Source organism: Drosophila obscura, unplaced genomic scaffold, assembly GCF_018151105.1.
Source record: "Drosophila obscura isolate BZ-5 IFL unplaced genomic scaffold, ASM1815110v1 contig_46, whole genome shotgun sequence".
Lineage (NCBI taxonomy): Eukaryota > Metazoa > Arthropoda > Insecta > Diptera > Drosophilidae > Drosophila > Drosophila obscura.
Window position 1 is genome coordinate 2297706 of NW_024542835.1, and position 26444 is coordinate 2324149.

The 26444-nt window shown below is 45.2% G+C and overlaps 7 protein-coding genes across 11 annotated transcripts; 4 read left to right on the forward strand and 3 right to left on the reverse strand.

Annotated features, from left to right (window-relative positions):
- Positions 1-40: 40 nt before the first annotated feature.
- Positions 41-1937, forward strand: LOC111074735. The gene is made up of 3 exons (XM_041595274.1): positions 41-305; positions 365-978; positions 1044-1937. Exons 1-2 carry the CDS (start codon positions 41-43, stop codon positions 709-711), a joined length of 612 nt encoding a protein of 203 aa, XP_041451208.1. The 3' UTR covers positions 712-978; positions 1044-1937.
- Positions 1938-3034: 1097 nt separating this feature from the next.
- Positions 3035-16735, forward strand: LOC111074727 (non-lysosomal glucosylceramidase). Its single transcript, XM_022367639.2, is given in 8 exon segments — positions 3035-3607; positions 12135-12404; positions 13619-14211; positions 14280-14535; positions 14594-14967; positions 15031-15197; positions 15199-15265; positions 15345-16735. Coding segments are annotated over 8 exon segments (2874 nt in total). The 5' UTR covers positions 3035-3320; the 3' UTR covers positions 16205-16735.
- Positions 8106-9940, forward strand: LOC111074728. Its single transcript, XM_041595214.1, has 2 exons — positions 8106-8245; positions 8304-9940. Exon 2 carries the CDS (start codon positions 8308-8310, stop codon positions 9799-9801), a length of 1494 nt encoding a protein of 497 aa, XP_041451148.1. The 5' UTR covers positions 8106-8245; positions 8304-8307; the 3' UTR covers positions 9802-9940.
- LOC111074729 (transcription termination factor, mitochondrial) lies at positions 16636-18650 on the reverse strand. 2 transcript variants are annotated; one of them, XM_022367643.2, is made up of 4 exons: positions 18531-18650; positions 17725-18187; positions 17086-17666; positions 16636-17021 (listed from the first exon to the last, which is right to left on the reverse strand). In XM_022367643.2, the coding sequence occupies exons 1-4, from the start codon at positions 18531-18533 to the stop codon at positions 16779-16781; spliced, it is 1290 nt and encodes a 429-aa protein (XP_022223335.2). In that variant the 5' UTR covers positions 18534-18650; the 3' UTR covers positions 16636-16778. The 2 variants fall into 2 exon arrangements, with proteins under 2 accessions (XP_022223335.2, XP_022223336.2); XM_022367644.2 differs by lacking the exon at positions 18531-18650 and adding an exon at positions 18248-18267.
- A 168-nt stretch (positions 18651-18818) lies between these two features.
- Positions 18819-21203, reverse strand: LOC111074733 (defense protein l(2)34Fc). 2 transcript variants are annotated; one of them, XM_022367645.2, is made up of 2 exons: positions 21115-21203; positions 18819-19437 (listed from the first exon to the last, which is right to left on the reverse strand). In XM_022367645.2, exon 2 carries the CDS (start codon positions 19430-19432, stop codon positions 18953-18955), a length of 480 nt encoding a protein of 159 aa, XP_022223337.1. In that variant the 5' UTR covers positions 19433-19437; positions 21115-21203; the 3' UTR covers positions 18819-18952. The 2 variants fall into 2 exon arrangements, with proteins under 2 accessions (XP_022223337.1, XP_022223338.1); XM_022367646.2 differs by having other exon boundaries at positions 21111-21164.
- A 1269-nt stretch (positions 21204-22472) lies between these two features.
- Positions 22473-23096, forward strand: LOC111074725. Of its 3 annotated transcripts, none has more exons than XM_022367626.2 (2): positions 22473-22727; positions 22784-23096. In XM_022367626.2, exons 1-2 carry the CDS (start codon positions 22526-22528, stop codon positions 23047-23049), a joined length of 468 nt encoding a protein of 155 aa, XP_022223318.2. In that variant the 5' UTR covers positions 22473-22525; the 3' UTR covers positions 23050-23096. The 3 variants fall into 3 exon arrangements, with proteins under 3 accessions (XP_022223318.2, XP_022223319.2, XP_022223317.2); XM_022367627.2 differs by having other exon boundaries at positions 22790-23096; XM_022367625.2 differs by having other exon boundaries at positions 22478-22727; positions 22781-23096.
- Positions 23085-25639, reverse strand: LOC111074724 (nucleolar protein 10). Its single transcript, XM_022367624.2, has 4 exons — positions 25428-25639; positions 24970-25371; positions 24191-24912; positions 23085-24122 (listed from the first exon to the last, which is right to left on the reverse strand). Exons 1-4 carry the CDS (start codon positions 25491-25493, stop codon positions 23120-23122), a joined length of 2193 nt encoding a protein of 730 aa, XP_022223316.2. The 5' UTR covers positions 25494-25639; the 3' UTR covers positions 23085-23119.
- Positions 25640-26444: the final 805 nt, after the last annotated feature.

Sequence of the window (26444 nt, forward strand, 5' to 3'; positions counted from 1 at the left end):
TTCACTCTCGCCTGAAATCCGATCTCAATAACTTTCAGTCATGGTGGGTCCCTGCAGAGGCTCCACCAAGTGGGTAAAGTCCGATGGCCTGTTGATGGAAAAATTGGAAAAGGTTGCCGGCAAAAATAAGTGGATTCGTATCAGGGATCAGCTGCCCCTACTCATGAGCCATTTCCGCATGCACGAGCATCTGTACTGCGACATGCGAAGGCCGCGTCCCGGTGAGATTTTTCAACCGCCACGTACGTACACCCAAGAGGAGCGCGACGTCGTGTGGCGGTTGGCCAAAATAAGGTTTCCTGATGGTAAGTTGGTTTTCCGTTCCCCCATATAAAATACCCTGTTTGCGGTGTGTGCCTTCCAGTTGATCATCAGGAAGTTTGGTACACGTTTAAGATGATTTTTCAAACGTACATGGACGATCTGGAGATGGGCATTGAGAATCCGTGGCCGCGCCTTTGGTGGTTGGCCTTGGAAAAGCTCAGATTCCTTGTGAATGTGCGCTATCATCCGCTGGAGCCATACTACTACATAGTCCACACCAAGATCAGAGAGGAAGTGCAGCGATGCAGTATTTTCGTGACGATGATGACTCGCCATACCGCCGATAAGACTCAAAAGTCCAATGCGTGGGGCAACCAGGTCCGCATAGATAGCGAGCCATTGCCCTGGGACACTGAGGAGGCCAAGCGTCTGCTGACGGGAAACTGAGAGCCGACATAGTCCTACCCACCGCTCCTGCTCCACTTCCGAGTGCGGCCGCGGCTCCACCTGCCACTCTTCTTGGTACTTGTCACCAGCAGCAGTGCCCGACCAGTGCAGTCCAGAACTGTCCAAAATTGACTTGCACAACGGAGCAACACCTGCCCATTATACCTGCCTTCGAGGTGACCAAAATTCTACGACGGTTTCCCAACACCTACGCTTCTGTCTCCTCCGTCGAAAAGCGCTCCGCCTGGGTGGAGCTGAATGCCACAGGTGTGTAAACACAATTGAATCCCTTGATACTCCAAATAATCAAACTATTGTGCTATGCCCCGCAGTGACTGATTGTCGCTTGAGCTTGCAGTACGCCCTGCGTCAGTCACTCATCCTGAAAATCGCTGATCCATCTAGCCAGTGCCAAATGGGGCAAAACTATTATCGCCACATGAACGAAATCTACAAGCAGGTGAAGCTGACTATCGATGCCGATCAGCAGTTGGTGCGGACGTCCCAGCAACTCAACCAAACGCTTTTGCCGAAACGCTTTATGTCTGAAATCACCATGAGCAACAGCAAGCCAGCTTTGGTTCTCAAGAACTGGGCCCATGCCGTTGGCAGTTTTAGTCCTGTAAGCCAAAAGGCACTGATCCAAAAGCTGACCGAAATTTTCTCCAAGCATGCGGAAGCATCGGAAGAAGCAAAAGCCAAAAACAAGCAAGCGAAAAGAAACGAACCAAACGCGCCTTGACAATCGCAATCACAAATACTTCATAATTTAATTACTTTATATGCGTTTTGGCTTAAGTATAATAAGACTACAGTTTTGCAAAATAAATGTAAAATTTTGCATAGGTAAGAAAGCAACAATACAGTTGAGAATACTAGGAGTACGCAGGGTATACTAGTCAATTTTAATTTAATTAACCTTAGGACAAATGATGCCTAAAAGGAACTTTGAATGCCAGCTTAAATGTATACAAAATGGAATATAGTACCTATGTATGTAGTTATAAGGATTAAGATTAATTATTAAGTATTAAGATACTGCTGTGAAGATCTAAAAAATAATTTTCAATTGGGCTTATGGAATGAGATGAATTTAAACTGTCAAATTTTTTTAGTTTCAAAATTAAATTTAAAAATAATTCGAAAGAATGCTCTTAAGTAAAGAAAATTATTTATATGGACTAAAAGGACTAAAGGACTGTTTGCTGCAGAGTGATGAAAGTAAAACTCGAGAAAAATATCAACAGAATTTTATTTTATTAGTTTTACGTTTTAATATATGTACATACATATGTATTTATTAATAGAGCTAAAACTAAAAAAATAATAACAAATAATAATTTTATAAGCATCTAAAGAAGAATTTTCCAATTTTTTGTTCGCTTTTAAAATTATATGACCGGTTTTGAACATTTTAACTGGATCAGAAATTAAAATATAAAAGATTAGTACAATGTAATAATAACATTCTCAAAAGGATATTTCAGAATTGAGGAAATGTTTGTAATCTCAGGCTCCAATCAATGCAGAAACTAGTCACTATTTGTTTTTAAACTGTCTCAACGAAATATTTCAGTTTCAAATACCGAGAATATGTGCGAGAAATATATACAGAAAAATATGAATAGGTTAAAAACATGTCAGTCTAAGATAAAGTCATTATTAATGTTTAGAAGCAGCTTTGAAAACGGAATTATAGCATTAATTAAAGGAAATAGGGTATATGAACGCACCACATACTACCGTATAACTAACAACAAGTGGTCAAATGACGTAACGTTCCATCCCCACTACATTACATTTCATTCCCACTTACGTTTTATGGTCCGGTCGTAACCGGTCGTGTACAAAATAAATTTATCTACTGGATAAAATTAAATTTTCAGTGCTGAGAGTCCTAGCTGGCTGGTAATATGAAACCGAATTTCAGAATCGGTCAATATGATCATGAACATACAACGATTAGCCCATTGTCGACCAGAGGGATATCGATTAACGCACGAATATTATGAAACTTGAAAAAATTGTTACGCATTTCAGGTGAAAGACCTCGCGGTAAAATTTGCTTTTAATTAAAGAGGAAGTATGTATCTACAAGAAGAATATACAAAACAGTATTATTTACCGCGGCTTGATTGAAGAGTTTTCACTGTTTAAATAAAGGGGGTTAAGTTGGCCAAGTCCTTTTTTTCTTCGGTATATTTACGGTATATTTTGAACATCATAATGTAGTTTTTGGTATTTTTCTGAGGGTCAGCCGGTATATTTTATGGGAAGGACCTCGGTCACACTGATTACTAGTCTTTACTAATTTTAATCGCATTGACTAACTAGAACGGCACCGGGCTCAGAGCGAAGCACACGCGTTTCCAATTTCGTTGTGTTTTTGTAAATAAACAAAATTAAAAAATACGAAAGCGCAACGAACGGGGAGGGCGGTACATAAAGAGAGCAGAGCTAAAACAGAATCTTCTCTGCCCAGCTGAGTGTTTTCGTTGCGCGAGTGCTCTCCAACTAATTCAATTTAATCATAATATGCAGTGCATGGTACTTAATTAAAGCTACTGAGGAACTAACCTGTCGCAGGCGTACTAGTCGAGTCACAAGCAATGGCAGCAACCGGCGGAACAGCAGAAGCAGCGCCACAAACGCTGGGCAATGGAAATGCGGGTGGACATGTAGCTGGAGGTGGCATCGCCGCCGATTCCGCCAGCGCCGTTTTCGAGGAGAAGCTCAAGCAGGAGGAGAAGGCGTGTGCTGACGAGCCCAACGAGATCACGGCTGTGCCGCGCTACGGCCTAAAGCTGAAGTTCGGTCATGTGTGGCCGGAGCGGAGGATCCAGAATGTCCGCGCATCCATCCGGCAAACGCTGCCCATGGTGCCCCTTGTCTGCAGGTGCGATATATGTGTACACTTTTATCGGATTCTGATTGTGATGCTGATGATGGTGGGTGGTGGATGAGTAGAGGAAGGGGTGGAGAGACACGTTCATACATAATTAATGGAGGCACAATAATTCGAAATCAATAACCGGTCCCAAGAATAACCCAACAGGAGTGACACCGAGCAGGGCAGCTCCCTCTACCGCGGGCCTGTGCGTGCCAAATATAGCGCCAGGACCTGGCCAACACACAGATACACAGTAGGCTCGACTCGTAAATTGGATTCCATTGTGGCCGGTCGGCCCCGTTGCCAGCTTAATGACATTAAAAGCGGCAGCAGGACAGGCTAAGAGGAGACCAGCACGCAAGGGACTGATGTGGCGGGTGTGGGGATAGATGGAGCTTATGTTTCTAAAGATAATGAAAAGGGAATTCCATATTGGAGTCCAGGGGGGAGGTTCATAGACAAATAAAATCCTAGCAAAAGCTACAAAGTGGATCATCTCTTAATCCAAAGGGAATCATCTTGTTTAGACTGCTTTTCGAGCACTCCTCATACATATACATACTTCATCTTTGAATATCAAATAATTATGAATGGCTACAGCTCGTACCATTACCAATCCGTTGGACTGTAGGCCATACCCCACTCGGTGTATCTTGGGGAAAAGGTCCCGCATCGTAGTTTGGCGCCACAATGTAACCAATGTTGGCGTTAGCCTCCAAACCTCCCCACCTTCTGTCTGCCCGCATTGGCGCCAAGTTGGGCGTCCTGTTTGCGTGTCCTAGCCACATTTTCGGAGCCATGAACAAACAAAAAAGAACCAACCCGCACACCCATAAGAGTTAACTTTTTGAGCTGCCTTTTCACAGAGAGCGTGATAGGGTTGACAGAAGTTTCTTCAGCATACCCAGCATATTGTTTTTGCCGGTAATCACAGCACTAACTGACCTAACAAACTATTCCATACTGAACAGAGTGCCATGAACTCATCTTCCTATAAATATGGGTCGTCGTTTAGCAAAGTATGTATGTACATGATTCACGGAGTTCGGAAAGGTATTCAAAAATTACACAACCGATTTGGCTTGTGACTAAGGCAGTGCAATCACTTGTGTGACGTGTTCGGGGAACTCGAATTGATTGTGCCCCTGCCTATGCTCATGCATAGGTATTTTATTTTATAATCTCCAAATATGCCAACAGCTGGCTTATCAGTTAATATTGATAGGTGCCTGTGGGGCTGCTGATTGATAGACCCAATAATCCCCTAACAACAGAAATGTATCGCCTATTTTTAGTATAAACAATACTCGTATATGCCGCACAGAAGTCATGTGAATATATCGACACTACTCCACTACCTGCTTTGAAAATAAATATTTTATTATTTAAGCATTTCGCTCTTCAAGTGCTTACTCGTAGCTAATTTCTTTACCAAACAATACCCCTCGTCACTCCCCGACTGAAAAAGGTTCTCAGATGGATGGCCATAAAAGCTCATATTGGAGAAACACTTTGTACTTCTAAATATCAACATTCAGAGGCGAAATTCTGTTCTTTAGGCACTCCACCAACCGCCTGCTTATCTGTGGGCATTTCTGGGTATTCACTTTTGATTTCCATGACGTTGCACAATGGCTTACCCTCGCAGAGAGAGATACGAGTAGCATAACACACTTGTTCCCCAGTGTAGCGAGGGAGTCATAAAACATTTGGCTACTACGAGCTTCATGCCCGCAGATATCAGGCCATGTCTGATATTATAGACTTATCAGGAGGTGTGGAAATTAATCTGTGTTGATAGTAATTTTTAGCTCTTATAATCTAATATTTTGGATACCTTTGAAGCATATCAGGCTATCAGGCTATAAACCTATGACAGCATCAATGAGATCACCATAAAAGTCTTACCTATTCCCTACGATTTAGTGCACAAAACTCCAACCCTGACCTGTCTAATAAGTATTGTAATTCAAGAGATCTACTTCTGCGCTGATTAAATATACTCGAAAAAACATTCTTACAATTCAAGGAGCGATTAGAGCAGCCCCATCAAGGTTTACTAAGCGGTTTTCCAGCCTCGTATTATTCTGATAAGGCTGTACTACATTCCGACCCATTGAGAGTAATATTTATGATCGTGTTCGTGCCCGTTCCGTTTTGAAAATTCCACCAGATATAATCATGTTCAGACTCTTCAATTATAAATTGTACCTAGAAATGTCTAGATTGAAATTGGTTCCATAAGCTAAGGTCTAAAATCTTGTTTACTTTAATAAGTCCCCTATATTAACTAGGAACCACAAATACTTTGTAGCAAAAGTCCTTTAGTTTATAAGGGGAATATTGAAGGATGTTTGAGGCTTTACAGGCTTTCAAATTGAATGCCCCGAGCTCTTGCTCGAGTTCAATGTAACTTTGATGACCCAGTTCCTGCAATTTCCGTTTCCTGATTGCCAACTACTTTTCACTCAATTCCAATCCGAGTCAGCATCAGCAGCATCTTTGCCCCAAAACAAATTATGTGAAAGCAGAGCAGAATGCCTGGCGCCAGCCCGGAAGAGCACAAACCCAACTCCCAGTCCCACTCCCGCTCTCTAGACCCCATCCAGCAGGTCTGTCACACATCAAACGCTTTTGGCACAGCTCCCAACGAGAAGTATGCATATATGTACAATGTACATACATATATACCCCCTTTGAGCTCCTCCTTGAGCTAACCGATAAGCAAGGAGCATCTTCTAAGAGCCTTCAGAGCGTCCTCCATTTTTCAGCGTCTGCGGAAAGAAATCTGTGAGTGGGAATGGGAACAGAAAGCTCCCAACCTGGATGGTTCCCCCTGCCATGTGCATCTGCAAATGTAAAATAAAACATTTCATTTTCTTTTACGTATTTTCCCTCTCCATGCATTCGAGTCCGAGTATGCCTACTCAGACGGAGCACTTTTCCTTATTGTTTTCCATGTTCAGGCATTGAAATGCTCAGTTTCTGTGACGGGAGGGGAAAATCTTCTACATGTTGGGATAAAAGTGAGTTCCTTAGGGGAAAATTTGTAGTTCGAGGAGTTTAAAGAGGAGTCGGAGTCGGAGTCCCTCTTGGCCCTAGCTCTCAACTTGTCGCATTTTGTTTATTTTTGATTTGTGCTCTGAATTTTGTTATTTTTTGGTTGGTTAGATGGAAGTCTGCGACTTTAGGTTGGAGATTTGATATTTATAGAATTTTCCCGTGCGGCTCCAGCGCTGAATGGTGGAGTCTTGCCCAGAGGCGAGGAATGAAAATACATTTACTGTGACCAACTCTGTTGCTCAGAGGTTCTGCGCCGATAGAGGGCATGAAGATGCTCCTCTTGTTACGGTCTGATAAAATGTGAAATGTGCACTCGGAATTCTTTCCAAAGATAGCTGCACATCATGGGACAAACTTCCGTAATCTTCTGCATCAGCTATGGACAAACTTTGTCTTATTTACCACCTTTGCTTCTTGACAATGCTTGGTGCAAGTTCCTTCAACAAATTGGACCCCAACCCGCAAGAACTTATCCAATTCCACAGACGACAACAAAGTTGTGTATTAATTTGAGACGTAATAGTTGTAGTAGTAGTCCGACCAACTTCATTTGTTACTTGCCACAAGCAATTTGTGTGCCTCACCCTCTCTCTCTCTTTCTCACTCTGTCCAGCACTCCCCATCCTGCCCCATTTGCACCTTGACGTCACTTGACCCACGCTGACCCCAGTGCCAACTCCTCTCCGACAATTTCACAAATTGTGTGGAACAGAAAAGTTTTTTTCACCAGTAAAAAAAATATAAAAGTACATGGCAGCGAAATGTAGTTAGATTCGGGACAGGCTGGCCCTTCTGGCTGGGTTGTAACTCAATTAAAAACTATTTTCGTGTCATGGCAGGGGCCTTGGGCAGGCTAAGATTGAAGCATCTGGCCTGCGAAACTTTGGATGATTAAACACACAGAAACCAGTGACTTTCAAATGCAGTGAAGAATGTTTAGCCTTTAGTTTAATAACGGTTATTCAGCTAGTAAGGTATCCGTTTTTTTTACTAGCTTTTCCGTAAAATAATTAATAAGGCGAGTTTTTGGTTTTAATATATGTACACAGATGTACAGTTTATTTTTTGTTTATTAATAACAAAAGGTTCGAGATATAACCTACATATGTTTACGAAGAGTCAGTTAAAGAATAATTTACGATAAATTGAAACGGCCGAGGCGGGGAATTATGTCCGTGCCGTAGGCTAGCGAAGCTTAGAACGAAAGTGATAAATCAAGAAAGAGAGAGAATTCCGTGATCGGAATATCAAAATCATCCCACATAAATTTATTGATAACAGTTTGGAGCTCCCTTTAAAGAAGAATCAAAAGCGCCTACGAAGGGATTGTCAGGCCTAATTTTTGACTGCCATTTCGGCACAAGAGTTTCTGGGCAAAAAATAATCGAAACATATGTACATATGCTTCGGATTCTGCTATAAAGTCAGCCTTTAAATATATATCATAGTCGAGAGTCGAGAGTCACATGCTCTGGTGAGCCCTCCTGAAATCAGTCAGTCTCAGTAATTCTCAGTTTGTATTTGAAGCACTCGAAGGCAAGCGAACGTTTTTCATTGTTGATACAAGGGAGCCCCCGAAGAGTAAGTTGTGGTGTCCTACCACAGCCAGCACTGATCCGGGGATCCATCCATCACGTAGGAAGATGAGTCGCCACGACAATGTCGTATGCCGGGGATGCAGCAAGGTGGGGTTCTCAGGTCGCTGCTACCGCTGCTTGAGCTGCCCGAACTTCGACATCTGTGCGGACTGCTATGACCTGGACTTCACCACAGAGAGCCATCTGTTCGACCATCCGGTGAAGTGTGTGTACACCCCGGCCGATGTGGAGCTCTACTTCGAGGGGGAGTACATCAGCAGCGACCCCCCGCAGAGCTACAGGTGCCCCTACTGCAAGCTCTGGGGCTTCAACGAGGCCACCTTCCTGGAGCACATCTCGGGGATGCACCCCACCGCCAGCCCCCTGCTGGTCTCCACCATGATCACCTTGTTCGAGCAGCAACAGGCCTCCCGCATGTTCCTCGAGAACGAGCAGCTGGCCTCCATGGCGGCGGCGGCGAACTCGCGCAACGAGCAGATGAACCACACTGAGGGCACCCTGGTCCTCCGCCTGGTACCGCTCAATCCCGATGGCAGCTACCCGAGGGCGCTGTCATCCAAAACACAGACGTTCATTGGCGCTGCGGCCAGGGATGGACCGCTCCTGCTACGCCGGCCCGCACCTGCGTCAGAGGAGTCCCCAGATGTGACCACTCGTGGAGGAGTGTCCGTCAGACGGCGAAGCGGTCCCAGTGCCAGTGCAGGATTGCGCTTCAATATGCGCACTGTCGATCACGTGAATCTGGCCCAGCCAAGCTACGCATTACGGTCCCCAGCGAATGGATCCCATCCGGTCCCGGCCCCACCCACCTCGCCGTCTACAGGCCAACATCGCATGACGAGCGACATGACGCGCTACAATGGGACCACCCCGCTGCCAACCAGCCGATCCAGTCGGGCCAGGAACCCATCTTCTTCCCATAGCCCTATGTTTCAGAGCGGCATCGCCATCGCTGGCCACCGCCCAACCACCGACCAGTCACATGGCGCGCGATTCTTTGGCCGACCATCAGCTCGGGACTTCTTCCTTGCCGATCCCCCTATGATGGATCAGTTCCGTGGGTCCGGGTTCGGCGTGTCCCACGAGACGACTGCTTGGCCAGCTTTCAGCGCAGCATCACCGATGTTCGGCAACCACGGTCCACTCGTTCCGGCGCCACGTGACTTGGGGGCCAACACACTGCCCCCCGAGGACCGTGACGTCCTCACCCAGAGCTTGAACGAAGCCCTGATCCATAGCCTGATAGCCTCTATGGAGAAGCCGCCCCCACAGGAGAAGCGGGACACCCGGTACCTCTGCAGTCGATTTTTTTCGCACGCCACGCTGGAGTCCCCCGCGCAGAACGCGTTCCTTGCCCATCGGGCCGAGTTTGTGTCCCAGCTCCTGGCCTCGACACTGCACGAGGAGGAGCCGCCTGAGGAGCTTAGTACCGACGAAGCCGACGCACAGGAGCCTGCCACACACGCACCACAGATGAAAGCTCACCCGAGTAGCGATCTCGCTGCAGCCGTAGCCGATGCGGACATATCCCCGCGCTGAGCGGTCTCAGCTCCGATCTGTCCAGTGCAGCAGTTTTATATTTTTAAGATTTTTAAATTTCCAGTTTTGTTTTCGTGTTAACTCCACGCCCCGAGCCGAGGCCAGTAAATTTGTACCGTTTTAAAGTGCTTTTAGGATCAAGTAATTGCTGTCTTTGTACTTGGAAAGTGCTGTAGGTTGAACTGCCATCAGAATTGTACTCCAGAGCTTCCTCTTGGCACTCAGCCAAACACGAAAATGTTATTGTATTGGTGACGACTACTGCTCTATAATATAGCTCTAAAAAGCCCGCTAGCCCTGGTTCCCATGGGTACATATTTATGTATGAATAATTATACACTACAGATGCAATTTTTGGGACTGTTAAAATAATTTGAAATTTTTAATCTGAGGTGAAAATCTTTCGTTGAGTCACAAATCATTCTTATTATGTTCATTATGCATAGCCAAATCATCAGAAATTATTACGGGGCTATTAAGTCTCTCCATCGAGTCTGCACAATGCCTTTGGCATAATTAAAAGAACAACAGACGCGCGCGGGGCGGCCTCCCACTCAGATGGATTATGGCTGCTGGGAAGCCATCAGCCATCTTCATAAATTTCCTTGTTGCTCAGCAATTTTCCCATCTTCATATTTTCTTAATTATTTTAAATGGGAAAACATGCGGCGAGCAGAAACTGTCTGTGGGATGCGAGCAAAGAAATTCGTTTTTAATTGAATACTCGTATAATTGAATAAATGACATTAAAGTGCACCTTTGCGTCGCTTATCCAGTTGGGCTTTTGCTGCGTGTGTGAAAGTCGAGCATCCTCTTTGGGTTGCCTCGGGAAATGTAACATGAACATGACAGGCAGACCCTCGTCACCCTCGTTATTAATAATATTTTCCCTTTCTGCAATCAAAGGAAAATATGAAAAAGAATTTAAAGGTAGTAAATCTCTGTTTATAATTTTAATTGCCATTTTAACACACAATAAAAATCAAATTAAGCCATATAGTATATGTGGTATATATGTATCCACTGTATGTATACACGAGTATTTTGTTGCTCGTCCCATTAACATTCTAAGCAGTTGACGAAAAAGGTGTGTCTGGCTTTTTAAAGCTTTTGCCAAAGGTGCGTTTGGCATGGCATACAGAAAGAACTAATGCCAAAGCCCCGATGAACCATGCCAGAAGCGCAAAACCACAAAAAACAGTGTACACTCTGAACAAAGATTGGGTTGGGTTTTACCATACTCCAATATAGTTGTTAAAAGTTTAAAACTAGAGAGATACACGGTTATACATTTCCGGAAAATACTTAAAGTAATTAAGTCCCTTTGAAATCCCTAAGGGCGTAGCTTTAACACGCTCTACATATTAGAGATCTGCGTGGAATTCACGGAATGAACTCGAATTGAGTTGAAGGAAATTAGTTTCTATTAATGTAAGTCTGTTCTGAGTTGGGCAGCTTTCGGCGTTCTGTGCTATGAATTTGAATAGTATGCAAAACGAAATGGATTCGAATGTGCCAAAGACATTCGGATTTCTCGAAATATTTTATGACACTTTGTGAAGACCTTCATTATTTATTTATTTCTTTACGAATATTGACTATGCTCTATATATTGACTATAATCAATTCGAAAACAATCTCTCATTTGTACCTCTTCTTTTAAAAGTTGTGCGATCGAGTCTTAAGTGCTCAAGCACTGTTGTACACCTCTCAATTCACTCTGATCATCAACTTTTCGGTCTTCCCAATGGCAACGTTTTACTTTCCGTTGACATACCCAACCAAATCAAACCATAGGGAACCTTAGGAATTCCATTGCAGGTGCAGGTGATACGAAAGGAGGCTACTCCTCGTGAGTACCTCCCTGACGAGTGTTCATCTTCGGTCCAGAGTTTCGCAAATAATGAATTAATGGGAAAAGTATCGCTTTGCATAGACCGTAAACATTTTTGTGACTATTCGGCATTGAAACATTTCCGTATGGTGGCTAACGCCGTTGCCCCCAGCCCCCAGCCCTCAGCTCGGTCACTGGTGCCTTGCACTTGACTTTGTCAACCACTGAGACGTTTGCTGACCTTCACAAAACCCCAGCGCCCCATGAAGGGGAGGAAGAATCGCTAAGCTGTGACAGCCCCTACATTCGATGTGATGTGCGTGTGTGGGTCGACTCCCCAAACGGAAAGCTCACACAATTATGACATCATCGGGGTCAGGGGCAGGCAATTGGATTGGGATGGCGATGGGGCACGGAAATGGAAATGAAATGGAAATGGGGAAAACTTTAGTAGCTGAAATCTGATTTTTGTCCCTGTCTCCTGCTCTCATCCCAATAGATATGCGGCCTACTACTGGAAAGTGTCGCGTGAAGGTCGTCGAGTGTACATGGACTACTATTACATGGAGAACGGAAAGCAGATTTATGGCGTGCCCATCGGCGGGATAGGCGGAGGCACCATCGGACGGGGCTATGCGGGCGAGTTCTGTCGCTTCCAGATGCGTCCCGGCATCTACGAGTACAATGTGGTGCAGGCCAATCAGTTTATAGTGACCATCAAGGATCAGAAGGGCTGCACCATCTTTCAGAGTCTACTCTCCAAGGGCAGGTAAGAATAACTTTATCATTACATCTGTGTTCCTCTGTCGCTCCATCTGTACCATATGATTTCCCAACCAGCCCAAAGGCCTTCAAAATGTACATACTTTTCACTTTACATACTATAGCTAAATGCTTATTGCAACTTTCTATTCATTTGTGTGTTGTTATGCCTGATTCGTGTTGCTTGCATGCCTTGAATTTGCAATTGATTCGCTTTCTGGGGATCTTTTATTCTTCATTGAGTGAGGGATAGAAGCGTTACTTTTATTATTATTATTTATTGCACATCTAAAGGTGTTTTGGGAAAACAATGAACTCCCTGCACTCGCACGAGTACTCGTTCGCAGCGTGCCGGAATCATTTGGGTAGCTTTTGTATACGTTTTATACTAAATGTCCAATTGGATGTGCACGACAGGTCGGGCTCTCTCATTTTTTGGATATTTTAAATAGCTTTTAAATAATTTAATTTAATATGTAATTCCAAGAGTTATTTTTCTTGACGAACCAATAGGAAAAGAAGTGTCAGGAGTATTATTTTTTGGGGAAAATATGTGTCACTCGTTTATACACCTTTAACCATACCCCAAAAATCTCTTTTTGTATTTGCATCAAACATGGGCGCTACTTTCCCACACCCAACTTAAAATACAAAGCAATCACTCTTTATATACATAAAAACACATTACAGAAATGGTATTTCGTTACAATTACTTCTCATCGAATCTATACTGTGTCTGTATGTAGCTCATTTCTGAAAACCCACAGTTGTCTCCCCCAAAACTCATGGTGAAGTGCGAGCTAACAATCTATTCTGTAAAGCACTATGACATTTTAAACACTAACCCTAGCTAATCCCTCCAAGTGGCGATGGTTCTTCTCTATGAAAATCTGAAGCGAATAATTACAATAATTTGGAAATTAAATATTTTTCTCTCATTCTGGATGCACACCACATACTCGTAAATACGAATTATTAAACACGCAACCTATCGACAACACCAACAACAACATCATCACTGGGATATGCAATGTATGGTCTGGATATACATATGTACATATATCCAAATCCGATGTGGGGTATTTTCTGATACGACTAATGTCGGCATGGGGTTGGGTGGGGGCTGCTTTTTGGCTTTTTGGCTTTGTTGCATTTTGCACTTTGGTTCCGATTTGGTTTTGCTTACGCCTTGCCACATGCGCTTCCAATCCACACATCTAGCACCATGTCCAAGGGCAACGGCAGCGATCCGGATGCCGATGGGGAGAAAACTAAATGTCAACTGCCCAATTGCAGCAGCCGCCCCAAGCAGCCGCTGAGTGCCTGGCACTCCAACATCGACGACGCCCGCTGCAGCTACACGGGCCTGTACCCGCGCTCCTGGACCGAGTACGATCTCTCCCACTATGGTGTTCGACTGGTGTGTCGCCAGGTCTCGCCGGTCATTCCGCACGAGTACCGGGACTCCAGCCTGCCGTGTGCCGTCTTTGTGTGGAGTGTGGAGAACGTGTGCGACCAGGAGCGCATAGTCTCCATCACGTTCACCTTCAAGAACGGCACGGGCAACAAGAAGCAGGACGCCGAGGGCGGGGCCGAGTCGCAGCTGATCAGCGCTGGCAATGCCAAGGGCGTCGCCATTCGCCAGAAGATCGCCGACATGCCGTGCAGCTACAACCTGGCCTGTCGCGTCCTCCCAGAGATCAGCATCACGCGCTGTCCCCAGTTCGACCCGGCTGGCAGCGGAGAGCAGTTGTGGGCTCAGCTGAAGGAGAACGGCCAGCTCAGTGAGCAGCCCACCGGGGAAACCCTGAAAAGTGAGTGACTGCCACTGCCAAGCGAACCTCTTTATTAATCTGTGTCTCTCTCTCTCTCCCCCTCTCAGCCAAAGACATTGGCGTCGCTGTCTGCGCCCAACTAGCCCTCAAGCCCCAGGCCTCGCATGAGCTAGAGTTTGTACTGGCTTGGGACATGCCCAGGATTCAGTTCCCCAGGAAGATGCAGACACACACTCGCTACTACACCAAATACTTTGACGACAGCGGCGAGTCGGGGCCCATGATCTGCGAGTATGCCCTGAAGCAGTACCCCAGCTGGGAGCGACTGATTGATGCCTGGCAGCGGCCCATACTTAACGATGAGTGGGTATCGATTGGGTCCCATTCGAGTATATTGTGACTGGCATCTGTTTCCTTCTAGGACTCTGCCCGACTGGTACAAGTGCGCCATATTCAATCAGCTCTACTTTATCTCGGACGGAGGAACCATCTGGCTGAAGTGCGACTCTTCGCTGGGCAAGGAGCTGGCCTACGACGATCCCCGGCTGGCCTATGGACGCTTTGGCTACCTGGAGGGGCACGAGTATCGCATGTACAACACCTACGATGTCCACTTCTATGCCTCGCCAGCACTGGCCCATCTCTGGCCGAACCTGCAGGTGAGCCTGCAGTACGACTTCAAGGATGCCATTGCAGCAGAGCTGAGCGACACCCGAAAGATGCTCTACGACGGCAAAGTGATGCCTCGCAAGGTCAAGAACTGTGTGCCCCACGATCTGGGCGACCCCGATGAAGGTAGGTCCCAGACGCTGACACTCTTCAAACGAAGAAATTAATGCGACATTTCGTTTGTTTCAGAGCCCTTTACACTGATCAATTGCTACAACATTCACGACGTCAACGATTGGAAGGATCTCAATACCAAGTTTGTGCTGCAGGTCTACAGGGACTACTATGTCCTCAATGAGCTGGCCCAGTCCCAAGCGGACAATGCCAGCAAGTTTAGCTCCATTGAGTTCATCGACAAAGGAAAGCCTCTACGAAATGTACACGCAGGACAACAAGCGCAAGAACTCGTCGGACGAGAAGCAGCGTAAGTCCCTCGGCGATTCCAATACTTGATGGACTGACTGCTAAAGCTCTCCATTTCGCTTCGAATTCTTTCCCTGCAGAGAACCGCAAGTCTGCCTCCATGTACATCAACGAGACCAATGGCAAGGTGTATCTCATGGATGCGATTGGCTATCTGAAGGCTATGTACGGGCCCTGCAAGGACATAATGGAGCGAACCATTGAGTATGACAAGGACAACGATGGCCTGATCGAGAACACCAAAATGCCCGACCAGACATACGACTCTTGGGTGATGGACGGGCCCAGTGCGTACTGCTCGGGACTGTGGCTGGCCGCTCTGCAGGCAATGTCGGCCATGGCCACCATTATGGACCAGCCGAACGATTGCCTCCGCTATCAGGACATCCTCGAGAAGGGCAAGCGATCTCTGGAGGAGAAGCTCTGGAACGGCAGCTACTATCGCTTCGATCTCTCGCCCAGCCATCGGGACACGATTATGGCGGATCAGCTGTGCGGCCATTGGTATTTAAAGTCGTGCGGCTTTGACTACGAAATCTATCCCAAGGAGAATGTGCGCACAGCTCTCAAGAGTATCTACGACAACAATGTGATGGGCTTCCACGAGGGCAACATTGGGGCGGCCAACGGCTTCATAGCCAATGCGGCTGACCCCTCCAAGCCGGGACATGTGGACAACAGCAATATCCAAGCGGAGGAGGTGTGGCCCGGAGTGGTCTATGCGCTTGCAGCCACTATGATACAGGAGGGCATGTTCGAGGAGGCCTTCCAGACGGCCGGCGGAATGTACAAAACCCTCTCGGAGCGCATCGGCATGAACTTCGAGACCCCCGAGGCCCTGTACGGCGAGAAGCGATATCGCTCCATTGGCTACATGCGGCCATTGAGCATCTGGTCGATGCAGGTGGCATTGGAGCGGCGCCGGGCGCTGCGCGACTAAGTCGAGAGCAAAATCTAAACACCAGTCTATTCACGTGCTACACAACCAAAGATATTTCTAAGCGAGCACAAAGAGGTTCTTAGCTTTTAGTATAATCTTTTTCGAGGTGGGGAACGTAACGAGCTTAGCGACGGCCACACAGAAAGATGGAAGGTAGGCTATCTGTCGGCGGTAGTGGAATGGCAATTGCAATGGCGAAGATGGTATTCCAGTTCATAAACAATAGCTTTACATATATGAATTTCCAAGCTGCGATCCGTTGGCTGCTCACTCCATGTCTTCTCTAGCTATAAATCCACACACCATTCAATCTGCTACCCTCTGTTGAAGTACAACTACGAAATGGTATTCAAATAGAGCACAAAACGTATTTAAATGTTAGCTAAGCAAAATATTTAAATCCATTATATGTATGTATGTCTGTTTCAATTAATTATACATGTCTTGAGCCAGCCTGTCTTTCAGTGTGTAAATCGCTGCTGTCGCAGTATTAAACTTATCACGGCATTATTTATTATTGATCTAAACTGATCCAAATGACTTTCAAACTTAAAGAACACAATATTCTGCCTGCTCATGGGTCAGCAGGTGTTTGCTGATATCTCACTTGGCTCAGCCAATGCTGTAGGAACTTTTCATACTCTCTCCTGCTGCGACAAACGATGACCAGGGAGGAGGGTCGGCACCCATGGCTCTTGAGCTCCTCCACACGGGCCTGGGTGGTCTTTAGGCTGTGGCACAGAATTCGAGGATTTTGGGCTATCTCAAAACGCGTGAATTTTGCCTCATCGAGCAAATAGTCCAGCACCTCCTTGATCTGTAAAATAGAAAGCCAACCTGTTGAATTATCTGTGTGTCAGGCATATGGATGTGCTGCTTGCCTTTGTCACCCGCACAGTGTGCACCTGCGGGTGTCTGTCCATGATCCCTTTGGTTTCAACCACGCTAAAGCCCAAGCGATGGCCCAAGTACTCCACCACGGAGGAGTGCTTGCCAAGCACTTGGAGCTCATCCAGGGACAGCTTGAGGGATCGTTGCAGTATGGGCTCGGGACAACGAACCATCCACGGCATGATCTTGTCCTTCTTTGCCCGCTTCGCCCTCTCTAAACGCACCTGCACAGACCGCGGGGTATACCGAAAGGCCCACAGATCCTTCAGTATGTTAATGGGCGACACATTGTAGTCGATCATGTGCTGCAGGTTCTTCTCAAACATTTCGTATGGCATCTCCAGAATAAAGAGGCGCTTGGACAGGTATTTGGTTACTATTTCCGGGCTAACCTGCAAACTCTCGCTGATGTAGTAGACGCGATTCTGCTGCGGTATCGTCTTCATCTCTGTGTTGAGGGCGGTGACCAGCTTGCGGAGGCGTGGCACAGTGAGACGCAGGAAGGGAACAAAGTGATTGATGTCCCGTATGTTCATTGACTTTATTAGCTGCAGTTTCAGATGCAGCCGCTCTGTGGGAAAACACCTGTAGACATAAGCAACTCGCTCAACAGAAGGAGATGTACTCACTGTTGTCCAGCGACAGCAGCCAGGGATACTCCACAAAGCTGCGTTTGCTAACACCCTCCAGCTCCAGCTGGTCCAGCGTCATTGTCAGGGAGCGACTACGATAGTTGCGGTGCACCGAATCATCGCCCATAATCCGCTGGAGCTCGGCTTCGGTGAGCCGGAACCGTTCCTTCAGTGTGTCGATCAGAACGCTGGCTTTTGTCCCCGTTTCCTGCTCCAGGCGATACGGCACGTAATCATTGTCCGCCTCGTTGCCGGGACTCGCTGTGGTGGTCGCTGTTGCTGTCAGTAGGGACTTCTTTGCCCTGGCGTGGCTTTCGTACTCGTACGTGAAGAGCGTGCGTCTGGCGCAGCCAACTGTTGCTGCTGTAGCCAGGACTGGAGCTATGGCCGTGGTTGAGTGAAGTCTGAGCGTAATCTCAAAACTTCGCATCAAATTTCGCAACATTCCAAATACCTGAGACTGAAAAATGTGCAGTGAAACGGTTTAATCCAAAATTACAAAACAACAGAGGTGTCAAACCATCGAGGGCACTATCGATAGTATCGATATTTTACTGATGGCCTCTACTATCGACGGTTCTGAGACTATCATGATAGTATCGATTGTTTTTTTCAAAACATTCAATGCTATCGATGGCTCAACTATCAATCGTTTGACAGCTCTAAGTGAAACGGCTTAATCCAAATTAATTACAAAACAACATTGAGTTTCAGCGTGACCGCGCCGATAATAATAAAAAATACCATCCGGCCACAAAATAAATACCATTTCAGTTTCGAGAAATACCATTTAAATACCATACCATTTAAAAACCAGGGCCTCCGGCGATTAAACGAGACTTAACCCACTTAACACGTCTCTATTTAAAAAGTTGAGCACCCTTTGTTGAAGCGCGGAAAATATTACTGTTTGTAAAGGCTCCTTGTAGCTCCATCGACACCGACATCTTTCACCTGTAATGCGTAAAATATGTTAAATTCTGACACTAACCATACAGTATACTGTATGGTTAGTGATTCTGATCAATGCTGAAAGCTGACTTGGATGGAATACAATACAATACAATAATAGAATATCGATAGCTCAACCGTTTTCATTAACTCTTGACTTTATTCCAAAAAATACTTGGTTCCAATTTAGCTTGGAGCAGTAACGGTCAACACCGTTATAGATTTACAAAAATAAGCATGAAATATCTATCACAAATACTGAATACAGCTGCATTTACTCCACGTCGATGTCTTTGGTGACACGGCCCACCCAGTAAACGAAACTAGTTTGCACAACGGTAGCCATGAACTTAACGTTGCCCTTGTAGCCCGCTGGTGGGATCCAATCGAAGGTGACGCCGGTCAGTGGGCTTCCCTTGGTGGCCTTCAGGTGAGTCAACGTGTCCTGCTTGCCGGAACAGTCCAGTGTCTGGGAATGGGTGTCATCGACCACCTGGAATTGGCCAACCACCCGGTTCTGTCCGTCGCGGGCCTGGATCATGAAGCCAAGGAAGTTATCACCGCCGAGGGTAAGCCTCAGCTTCTGGTCGCTTCGGACATGTGAGGGGCCGGCTAAACTGTACGGGGGCTTCTCCGTCTGCAGCTTTGCGCCGTGCTGGGGCGTCAGATCCCGGCACGCGACCTTAGGACCGCCCTCCGAGTAGGCGTGGACACTGATGGCCAGGCAGGCAGCGATCGCAAGGAATCGGAACATTGTCGCTGAGCAGGAAGAAAGGAGGAGAAATTATAGTCAAAAACTAACATTTATTTATTTGTATTTTTCAATAAATCAGTTCTTCTGGGGCTGCTGCTGATGTTTTCCCATTCGCATGGCGCTTAACTGCATTTACTTGATTTTCATTAATTCATTAATTAATTAACATCTGCACTGAAGTGAGACTTTTTGCCGTGAGGCCTTGGCCAGCTTGACTTTGTAGTGGTTTTTTTTTTCTTTAAATATGTACATATGTATATGTACTTTGTTGATAGGTTTTTACATATACATACATATATTTACATATATGTACATGTGCATGTATGAAATTATAAATGCATCCGAAACCAGCCCCGATTATGCAGTTTGTTTAGCTTATATCACGAGACATGCCATATACATACATACATATATACATACATTTTTATGTATATTTCATAATATAGCCTTGACAGTTGGGGCTCCAAATCTAAGATCTGAGAGTGGGCTGGAGCCTTTTTGTAACGGCCAGAGAATGAACTCACTGGGTAAACGAACCAAAACCCATTCACAGTTCAAGCACGCTTTTCTCATAAATCTTCCGTTCGCAAAAATTCGACGAAGAGGGAGACAAACAGAGATCTGATCTGTATATACTGTGTGTATAAAGAAACAATTATAGACTTGGCCAACTTGCATGCTGATTAAAACAAATTTGTTAAAATCAATAAACTCGTTTTTCGGCCAAACACGAAAACTTTAAAAACCAGTTTTGAGTACATTATTTCCATACGATTTGAACGAGACTTTATAATTATTTCTGAATTGTCACTACTCTTTGATAACAATCAAGCAAATGTGTTTGACAATTCGAGAATCGTGCTCAACAAAGATAGCTAAGCAAGTACTTCCTCAGACACACTTCAGGTTCAAGGTGGAAATGAGTGGAGTGGAGTCTGATCTGATTGAGGGGCAAAGCTCTTGTCACAGCTCTTGGACCCCAGTTTGAACAGTTCGAACAGTTCGAATAGACCTTGTCAACGCCTAAAGACCCCAAGCCATTAGACGAAGACAAGCCGCAATTTGTCGTCTTGCAATATGCTAAAGTTCAGCATTGGACAAGTTGGTGTCTGCGCCAAGTCTCTAACTCGAGTTACTTTGTCTTCTGTTTTTCTCGTTTCTCTATTCGTATATTTATGGGCCTTTGTCCAACCGGTTGCCAGATTTGTTTAGATAAAATCTAATTTTTGTTGTTGTTTTGCGTATTTCTGTATTATTATTATTATCAAATGGCTGGGATAGAGTTGCTGAAGCTTGAAGTTCCCATAGAATTAAAAACTATGGAAGCTAATTTTTGAACGGCAGACCAAACGTTAAATGTAAATGCAGTAATTAAGGGAAAATATAGTTTTTAAGCTAAATACTATGTAGCAAAGTTATTATATGGTAGAAGGTCTCACGGTTAAATTTATAGATTCTTGAGTGGCCTTACAGAGCACATTATGAGCACATTGCATAATTTAAATGGCATTGAAAGGATACTATCACAGGAATACTATCACAGTTCAACAATCTAGGACAACGAATGTTTCCATTGTTGTCCCCTGAACAGTAGCACTACAGAACTTTCCAGACTTCCACTGATCGCTTAGGACCATCAAGAGTTTTATCCATTTATCCACTTTGGTACTCGCATTACCTACCACTCTTAGACAAAGACTAGCACAAACGATACACAAGAAATACTTAAAATGAGCTGAAAATTCTACAACAGCTTCGTATTTATACGAAAATTGGGATCTACACTACGTGCTGCGGAGCTTTGCACAGTAAGCTCAGTCAATGGACTAAACAGACAGCTTCGGAGTAAGTCAAAAGCTCAGCATGTAAATGACAGACAGTATAAAATTCAGTTCATGGGGACCTACCTGGGAATGGAAGTGCTCTAATGGATCCAATGGATGGAAGCAGTCAGTGACTAAGGTGTTTACTTCGGACTAGAAAACAAATCGGACTAGAAAACAAATGCCAGGTTAATTAGCAATTCGATCACAGAGAAACTCGCAAACTAGAATTCGCTAATAAATGTCACATCTCGGCAGTAGAAAGCTGGAATCGAGAAGTATGAATATTCAGCTTCCGGACTTCATTTTCGAACAGATCATGTGGCAACATAGTTATAATATCTGTTTCCTGCTCTAGTCTTACATTTTGGAAAGCCATTACGGGGACAATATTTACAGGATTGCTACGAATAACTAACGCACCACCCTTCTTATCGGGAACTCCGTCAACAATTTTTTTCAATTGGCGGTTAAATTACTGCAACTCATGTTTTTTAGTATATTCCCAGCATGAAACCCCATAAGCAGACGTTTAATTGATTCAGATCCCCAAAGGAAAGAGGCCAGTTTTTTTGATAAAAAAAAACGATTTAAAATAAAGCCAAAAATGTGTTTTCCTTATAACGTACATGGCCCCAAACCATAACAGATATCGTATTTTGATACCTCTCAATTGCTTTTTTATTAGTTCGAATATTTACCATGCTTTTTGGTAAGAATTCACAATGGGTGCAAGTGCGACAGCTATTAATAGCCACCCCGTACTTGGTTCAATGGAATTTCAAGTAGTGGAATAATAAAGTTATTGACTAAAATAAAAAAATAAAATATTTACAGTACATTTTACTGAATGAGTACTTAGCACTTAAGTAATGAGGATAGAACTAGTCCACTGACAATAAGTTTAGCACAAGTGCAGGCTACGTTATAACTTATATTGATCCTTACATGTGGTGTCTGTAGAGCTAAAGAGCTTATGACTATTCCAAAATATCCTATAAATAAAGCTATCGATATTTTGCAGAATGAGTACTTAACACTTATTTAGTGTATAACTTGACAGATCTAAGGACACTCCTTAGCGATCACTTGGGAGGCTGTTAAGTTTGGTAGTGTTGTTTTGCTTACCAAGAAACTAATCGGCTTGCATCCCTGATTTAAATAGCTTGACAGTGAGGGAATGTAGATACTAGTACATGATTCTTTCGTCAATCTAGTAGGCCATTTGTCGGTTTCTCAATCTTTGTCTACTACAACGTATTGTTTCTCAATGAAAAGTATGGGGGCAGAACAGTCGGCTTTATTGGCTTCCACTCAATTTGGACAGCCCGAAGGTACCTTGGAACTGGTAAATTCTGAATTGTTTTTTAATTTGTATTTCGAGAAAATGCCCGAGCCCAAGACGGGTCCTGTTACACAAGCCCTACTGCGTTTGGTGGAAAACATGCCCGAAAAAGACGAAACTTTTGTGAGTAAGTAACTATCCCGTTATGAAAGGATGAGGTATTCAGATCTAACCAAGCAGAAGATCCAGCTTCAACGCAAACGAATAGGAGTCCAGGCAAAAATGGGGAGGAGGATGGGGATCTCCACCACAGTGATAGCAGCGAGGGCGGCTTCGTTATGGATTCCCTTGCAACCGTAAATGGCTACGAGGATCGCATTGAGTTGGAGCCCCTGCAGATAGCCGAATTCGAGTCCATGAATGAGTATGATTTAATCGCCGAGCCAGTTGACCCTTGTCCATTGCAAGATGTCCTCCCTATTTTCGAGGTGGATGTGGAGGACTTTTGAGCAAAGGAACAAAATATTAATACAAAATATGAATTTATTTACAAAACTAATTGCAATTTGTTGAACGTTTCTACTTAAAGTTAACCTTCTTTAGCCTCAGCGATTTGATGGGTCTGACGATACTTCTCCTCTCGTCGCGATGCTTCTTCAGCTCCGCCTCGCGTTTCTTGGCGTGGTACTGTGACTTCTTCTGCTTGTTCACCTCGAAGGTCATTTGTCGATTGCCGAGCGAGCGACCCACATTGGTCACCTGACTTTCCAGCTGGGACATGACGCGCACTCGATCCTGCAGGCTGGCCTGCTTTATACGCTGCTGCATAAGACTGTTTCCTTGGTGCTGGTCCAGCGGGGTCATGGTAAAGCGTTTTCCAATCCCATTTGTGGGCGGATTAAGGTAATTTCCATTTTGCAAGGGTCTTGCTTGGTCATTAGCAGCTCCTCTCTGCAGCTGATCGTTATTTTTCGCTTGTTCCATCTCCTCATCTTCCTCGTCCTCATCCTCGCGTTGTCGCTTCACCTGTTTGTACGCCTGTTTCATTTCCTTGACATATTCTCGCCTGTCATCGTCATCCGAAGAGGCCTCATCTCCACTTTCCTCTTCCTTCTCGCCATCGCTCTTTTCAAAACCGAACAGATCCTCGTCATTGTCGCTGTCGTCACGCTGCTCAGCCTCCTCGGCATGCAGCTCGGCCACTCTAGCCACCTCCACACGCTGCTTCAACTCCTTGGCCTTGGACTTATCCAAGCGGTTGAGAACAGGAGCCAGAAGACGATACTCTTCCGCCTCTTTGTTGACAGCAAAGTCTGAATTTTCAAACATGGCCTTGAAACGTGAATCCTCCAGAAGATTGGGCACATTGCGCTCCTTGGCATTGTTTGAGGGATTGGCCTGCTCGTCCATAATTTTGAGAGCCAACTCCTTGTTGACTTTTGGCAGTTTTGAATCGATCTGCAGGCGCGACTTTCTCTCACTTTCGATCTCCTGCCGGACCTTGTCCTTGCGGAACCGGTCAAAGGCGAAGGGTTCGACCACAGCCTTGGCCTTATTATATAAACGAGCATCCATGAAGTAGCTAAAAAATAAATATACAATTCATTCCCAAACTGGTCAATCAAACGTTTAGTTCTGGCTTGCACTTACCCATGCATGTAGCCCTTGAGCAGATTGGTGCCAACAAGATGCTCCATGCCCAATTCTGCCAGCTCCTTAGCCGTAACGAACTGATAGTCATCGTAGACATTCTCCAGAACCTCCGATTCGATCTCCTCGGTGAGATTGTCCAGGAACGAGCACCAACGGGGAGCCGGTCCCATTGCGGGGACGTAGTAGGTCAACATTTTCACATCTTCCTGGGCCAGGAAGAACATGCCCGTATCGGGTATGGTACAGAAATCGTTAAACGAGCTGGTTGACTCCACATAGGCGATCTGCTTGCCCGTCTGTTCATCCCACAGCTTCAGAGTCGCCTCGTCCAAGCTGTAAACGGCATTCTGGGCAGGGTTAAAGGCCAACCGCTTGATAGGCAGTCGATTCAAGTGATTCTTTACTAGCAGCGGCTGCTTGGCACGTATATCGTAGATAAGTACATGGCCAGATGCTGTGCCCACAGCCATATGTAATCCACTGCGGTACTTTAGAGCTGTGACTGAGGGAAACTCCTTGACTCCGGGCAATTTCATGGCCACATCCAAGGTGGAGCAGCGTTGCTTTGTTCGCGGGTCCCATGCCTCAACTGTGCCCTCTTTGGTGCCAGCAACGAGCAGATGATGCTCGGGGTTAACATCGCAGGCATTCACACAGCTGGCGTCCGTCTCAAAGGGCTGTAGGAACTGACCCCGCTCAAGATTCAGTCGATAAATGTCCTGGAACGGATGGAAAATATCAGAATGGAAAAGGGACCGATTGTGTCCTATGCTCACCTTGCCCACTCCCACTATGTACATATCACAGCTGGGCTTGTGGTACTTCATGTCACGTCCAAAGCGTGGAATCCTCAACCTATAGTGGCGTCCGTGGGCCGCGTGAATCTCGACATAGCGGTCGCATTGCAGGAACACCATTTTACAATAGTCGTCGCTAATAACCTCGAAAGTGGTCACCTCAGAATCAAAGCAGCGCTCAAATTTTATGGAGAGATTGGAGACTTCAAAACATTTGACACGCGGCTTGTACGTTCCTGTGGCTAGGATGTACTGCTGATCGGGACTCATGCGAATGCTTGTGCATACGCCGGGCATGTCAAAGTCTTGGATTAGCTCGATCTGCCGCCGCGAGTCCACCTTCTTCATCAACTTTGATTTCTTTCGCCGGTCCGTCAGCCACTGAAAGGGAGAATTTTCATTTGGCTGCTTCAACTAGTGGAAAAGGTTTCACTTACATCCGGCACCGACTTTCCGGCGCTCAGATTGTATATTTTCACATCGTTGACTTCGTTGACGAACATGTTTTCGGCAATATATTAAAACATAAACAAACGAAGAAGTCCGCAACACGTGCGCTCCGCTAGAGCTGCAAGAAACACTCGATAGTACTATCAAAACCATCGGTTGTGGAGATGGATTGATCAGCCAGGTCCGCATTTTCAATGCGTAATGTGCCCTTTTTATTTGTTGTGCACTTAAATTTTGTGGTTTTCCATCTATATGTTTTACATTTTACGTGAGAAACCGCACAATTATATGGCTATTTTCTTTAGTCGCGCATCTATCGACAGTAAAGTCTAGTACTCAGATCCGAAAAAACACCTCGCGAACAAAATCAGGGTTGATATTCGTATGAAACCGATAAGAAATTTGTTCGAATAAAACTGTTTTCTAGGCTCTGTACGGAAGGCAGTACTCAAGGACAATTATATGGATATTATAATATATTATTTTTATTAATTTTCATAAATATAAAACAAATATTGCTTTCAAAACAGTTTGTCTTCACGGTGGTGGGCACGGGAGTCGTCGCCATCTGCTGCTGCTGATAGTCAGACACATTACCTTGCCAATAAAATATTGGGGAGCCCAGGATATGCCTGGAAAAGAGCGACCCCAGCCGAAGAAGTGCATTTTATTAACTTTAAACAAAACCACTAACCATACAGTATATACTGTATGGTTAGTGACAAAACCAAGCAGATGTCTGAGCAGTGTAACCGTACGGAATGCAGTGCACACCTCTGGTCACACACTGGCCGCTCGAAGAATATACATATGACATTTGTTTGCTGGCAAACAGTTTTTGGATCTGGGTACTAGGGATTACGTTTTATGCTTTGGCCGCTTTTGTTTGAGCCTTTTTATGTAAACAATCCAATGAAAAGGAGTTCTGAAAACTAGCCAATCCTGAACAAAATTTATTGAGGAATTGGATTAAATTATATGTTAAGGGCTGAATGGGCCAACTA

Excerpts from the sequence above, each read along its gene's own strand:
- LOC111074735 (XM_041595274.1), top strand. The coding sequence starts at position 41 with ATGGTGGGTCCCTGCAGAGGCTCCACCAAGTGGGTAAAGTCCGATGGC. Across the intron at positions 306-364 it reads CAAAATAAGGTTTCCTGATG|TTGATCATCAGGAAGTTTGG; the intron begins GTAAGTTGGTTT and ends TGTGCCTTCCAG.
- LOC111074728 (XM_041595214.1), top strand. The coding sequence starts at position 8,308 with ATGAGTCGCCACGACAATGTCGTATGCCGGGGATGCAGCAAGGTGGGG.
- LOC111074729 (XM_022367643.2), bottom strand. Across the intron at positions 17,667-17,724 it reads GCTGCTGTCGCTGGACAACA|AGCGGCTGCATCTGAAACTG; the intron begins GTGAGTACATCT and ends GTTTTCCCACAG. Across the intron at positions 17,022-17,085 it reads ACACTGTGCGGGTGACAAAG|ATCAAGGAGGTGCTGGACTA; the intron begins GCAAGCAGCACA and ends TCTATTTTACAG.
- LOC111074733 (XM_022367645.2), bottom strand. The coding sequence starts at position 19,432 with ATGTTCCGATTCCTTGCGATCGCTGCCTGCCTGGCCATCAGTGTCCAC.
- LOC111074725 (XM_022367625.2), top strand. The coding sequence starts at position 22,526 with ATGAAAAGTATGGGGGCAGAACAGTCGGCTTTATTGGCTTCCACTCAA. Across the intron at positions 22,728-22,780 it reads AAAAGACGAAACTTTTGTGA|AAGATCCAGCTTCAACGCAA; the intron begins GTAAGTAACTAT and ends CTAACCAAGCAG.
- LOC111074724 (XM_022367624.2), bottom strand. The coding sequence starts at position 25,493 with ATGTTCGTCAACGAAGTCAACGATGTGAAAATATACAATCTGAGCGCC. Across the intron at positions 24,913-24,969 it reads ACATAGTGGGAGTGGGCAAG|GACATTTATCGACTGAATCT; the intron begins GTGAGCATAGGA and ends CATCCGTTCCAG. Across the intron at positions 24,123-24,190 it reads CTCAAGGGCTACATGCATGG|CTACTTCATGGATGCTCGTT; the intron begins GTAAGTGCAAGC and ends TTTATTTTTTAG.